The sequence below is a fragment of the Salvia hispanica genome, chromosome 4 (assembly GCF_029641045.1).
Source record: "Salvia hispanica isolate PSC_SH4W2 chromosome 4, Shi_PSC_v1, whole genome shotgun sequence".
Classification (NCBI taxonomy): Eukaryota; Viridiplantae; Streptophyta; class Magnoliopsida; order Lamiales; family Lamiaceae; genus Salvia; species Salvia hispanica.
The window spans coordinates 19606803-19611101 of record NC_142695.1 but is presented as its reverse complement, the minus strand read 5'-3'; the positions used below and the strand labels follow the sequence as shown (position 1 = coordinate 19611101).

General features: G+C 40.7%; 1 protein-coding gene across 1 annotated transcript; it reads right to left on the bottom strand.

Moving 5' to 3' along the window:
- Window positions 1-1428: 1428 nt before the first annotated feature.
- On the bottom strand, window positions 1429-3987 carry LOC148927426 (uncharacterized). The gene has a single exon (XM_089056588.1). The coding sequence runs from the start codon at window positions 3985-3987 to the stop codon at window positions 1429-1431; it is 2559 nt and encodes an 852-aa protein (XP_088912714.1).
- Between the last annotated feature and the right edge of the window lie 312 nt (window positions 3988-4299).

The window sequence follows — 4299 nt, the reverse complement described above, 5'->3', positions numbered from 1 at the left end:
AATGTCTTTGTTCTGTGCAGTTGGAGACGTTGGTCAATGTGTATCACTGCCTTAGCGGATCTGAGACGGCATATCATCAGGACATCCAACGTGCTCTGAACATGGTGTCGACTTGTATGACAATATGTGGGGAGACTGAACGTCTTGATTTTGTGCCTACCCAGCGATCAGCGATTGACACTACAAGACCAATCATTCACAACGCTAGGCGCGAAGGACGGCCAGGTGTCCGTATTGGCGGTCCAGGGTATAGACGGGATGCAGGTTTCTCGCAGATGGGCGGAGGATGCAGTGACCCACCGCGTGCTTCTTGGCATGCTGGATCAAGTTCACAGATGATGGGTGACGAATATTATTCTGATGTTAACCTTGATAAATATTTTGGAGTAAGATTACAAACACAGGAGGAGGTTGAGGCTGAGGAGGAGGATGATGCTGAGGAGGATGAGCCTGAAGTGAATGATGATGCTGAGGACAATGAGGCACGTGAGACAGCTTGGCGCGAGTCACGCACAAAGGCTCGTCATGAGTCTGGGGTTGGGGTGGCTTCTGGGGCAGCTTCTAGTTCTTCACTCTCCACTAGATGATTGGCACGGAATATAACAAGATTCTTTACTAGGAGAACATCCTCGCGTACATCCAAAGGGGTAGCTGCCACAAAGTACTTACAAGTAGTTTGTGGTTGTTTGTTAGACGTAAACATTTGTGATATTCAACTTAACTACATTTTGTTTAATTTTTAATCCATTCTTCCATATTTTTCTACATTTATTTTCATCTCTACATTTTTCTACATTTACATAGCACACATGCTTAGAAAAAAATCAATTCCATTTTTTAAATCCCAAACAAAAATGAAAGAGTTATTAATCTTAAAAATCATAAAATTTAAGCGAATATTAGTACTACTATTTTCTGTTCACTCTAATAATGGTTTAATCTTCCACAATTTACCAAATCAAAATAGTAGTAAATAATGTCCAGCTATAAACCAACAACATCAAATAGTAGTAAATAATGTTCAACCACAAACCAAATCAAAATAGTACTCCCTCCGTCCCGGCTAAGATGACACATTGCTTAGCCGGCACGGGGTTTTAGGAGTTATTGGTTAAAGTGTTTAATTGGAGAGAGAGAAGGTGGGTATAAGTATTAAAGTAGAGAGATAAAGAAAGATGAATATTTTAATAGGAGTGAGAAAAAGTAGTTGAGTGTATTAATTGGAGAGATAAAGTTACCAAAAAAGGAAATGTGTCATCTTAGTTGGGACAAACAAAAAAGAAAAACGTGTCATCTTAAGCGGGACGGAGGGAGTAGTAAATAATGTCCAACTACAAACCAAAATCAAAATAGTAGTAAATAATGTCCAACTACAAACCAACAACATCAAATAGTAGTAAATAATGTCCAACTACAAACCATAAACAATCACACAGTGCGCCTCGTTGTGCAGTTACGCTTGTCATGCCCTACTTGTCTACAGATCTTGCAACTCCTATGTCGCCTGGGTTGATCAGGTTCATTTTCGTCCATCTGGTTCTGTATTCTTGCTTTTCTATACCGACCGCGAGAACGAGGAACAAATTGCCCTACTGAACACTCTAATGTCCATGGTGGTATCTCCCAATAGTCCTGGTGCCTAAGTGAACGAAAACCAAAAGAATATTGTTTCACCCAATTTGACTTCAAATAGTTCTTACTCACAAGGCGTATAATGTTATCTCCTCGATCTCTAGCAACTGCCGCAGCGTGAGAACAAGGCAACCTCCACATCTGCCATTTCCCACAACTACACCTTTTCCTCAAATACTTGACCTCATAAGAGTTTCCACCCTTCCCTTTGGATCGTGCCTCGGATAAGACATCATATCTGCCCTCATGGATGTTGACTCGTCTTACCACATGTTTTCGGCCTCTTGCATCATTATCATTCAATTTGTCATGCGCCCATGGGCTCAAATCAGTTTGGCATTCTGCCGCTTTTGTTGATCTTGTCTGGAACCATTTAATTGTTCTCCAGAATGTCAAATCGATACAAGCCCTAATAGGTAGATCTCTGGCTCCTTTCAAGACGTTGTTATATGCCTCCACCATGTTCTTCGTTGCTTCACCCCATCTACGACCTTTGTCGTATGCCATTGTCCATTGCTCTGCATCAATACGCCCAAGGTACTCAACTGCCTCTGGACTAACATTCCCTAGGTGGCGTCTTTTCCTGAAATATTTTCTCACCTTTGTGGCTATCCCCATTTTCCACACTAGACCCTTCACCCTCACACCCTTGTGATGCTGCAACACATTTTTTCGTACATGTACTAAGCAAAATCGGTGTATTCCTCGGGGTGATTGTTCCCATATATCAGACTCCATTGCATTCAACATTCCTGGGTGTCTATCAGATATAATGCAAACATCTCTATCGCCTTTCATAACATGAAGTTTGATTAACTTCATAAACCAATTCCAACTATCACTTGTTTCATTATCAATAATTGCATAAGCAACAGGTAAACATTTCTTGTTTGCATCAAATCCAACAGCGCAAAGAAGTTTACCTTTGAGTCTGCCCTGCAAATGAGTTCCGTCAACTGCTAGCACTGGCTTGCAAAGCTGAAAAGCCTCCACACACGGCCCGAATGCCCAAAATACATACTTGAAAAACTTTCGTGTCTCGGTACTATGTCGTTCATCATGATGCCACTCAACAATTGTTCCACGGGTGCGCTTCTGCAACTCAATCATATAACTAGGCAAATCTTCAAATGATGACTCCCATCCACCAAAAGCAAGCTCTATAGCCATCCTCCGGGCATACCATGCTTTCTTGTAGGATATTTCAACATGATACTTTTGCTTCACATCCTCAATAATGGAATTAGGTGTATACCCGGGGTCTTTTAGAATATGATGCTTAACACACAAAGCCACCATATCTGATGAGACGTTGGCGTGGTCCTTGGAGTTGGGATTACCTACACAAGTGTGTCTATCAGTCCATTGTTTGATTTCCCATTTGCGGTCGTGCTTCCTCAATGTTGCTCGAAGTTTCCAAATACAACCTGTTTGATTGTGTCGTCTCCTATTTGAGCTCGTGCTCTCCGACTCTTTAGGTGGCTTCAGAGTTTTGCATTCCACATTCCACTTTGTTGGTTTACTTTCTACCACATAGTATTCTTTTGTGGATGACTCCAAATGCCACAAAGTAACAGCAGTCTTCAATTGTAGCTTGGTATCAAATTTGGTTCCTAACCCAATCCGTGTAGGATTCTTCTCATCCCAAAACCAACTGTTAGATTCGGAATCATCATAGTTACTTTCATAGTAATTACCTTCTGTCGTCGGTAGAGTACGAAAATAAGATAACCCTGGATGCTCATACTCCTGCTCGCTTGGCGGGACTACTGGGACGTACCTACGAGGCACATTCAATGTCTCATTGTCGGATGCATCTTGGTTTGCTTCTGATTCTTCACTCAATTCAGGTGGGGTTGTTGATTTTTCTGACACAATGTCTTCAGATTCAGAATCGTCACTAACTTCATTATGGGGAGATAGTCCCCCATCCCCAAAACGAGACCCACCATCCCCAAAGCCAGGCCCATCATCCCCAAAACCATGCCCATCATCCCCAACATTAGCCGGATCGTGACTAACTTCATTATGTCCAGATGGCCCATCATCATATTGTACTCTATCTTGAACTTGTCGTTGTCCCCTTCTAGATTGATAGACAACGACCGTATGTGGAGTACGTTGTTGTGCTAAATTAGCTTGATAGTCAACAAATAACTCAATTTGACCTGATTGAATAGTTGTTGCAAACATATCCCTCATATATGCATCGCAAAGTCGAACGCCCACAAAGTGATATCCATTACCCACTTGAATTGCACGCTTCCATGTCAAACTAATCATATACTCACTCACATTGATTCCAATGCAATCACATATTCTGCTAACCAACTCATTATATGGAAACAAACTCATCTAAGACAAGATATGCATTTGCCACGGGTGGCTCATAAGACAAACCAATTCCTCCAATTTGTACTATTCTTCCATCCCAATATAAAAGGACACAAATAGATTCTGTGTCCATAATCCTGCAATACATACACAACTTTATCTCAAAATTTAAATAATTAAAAATAAACTATATACCAAATCTTACAAATTAACAATTCAAAAGACACTACTTACCAAATCTTAGTATTTAATAACACACATTGAACATATAATTTATACCAACAACCTAAAATTTTTATTTTTAGCCACAAACCCTAGAATCACAATTTTCAC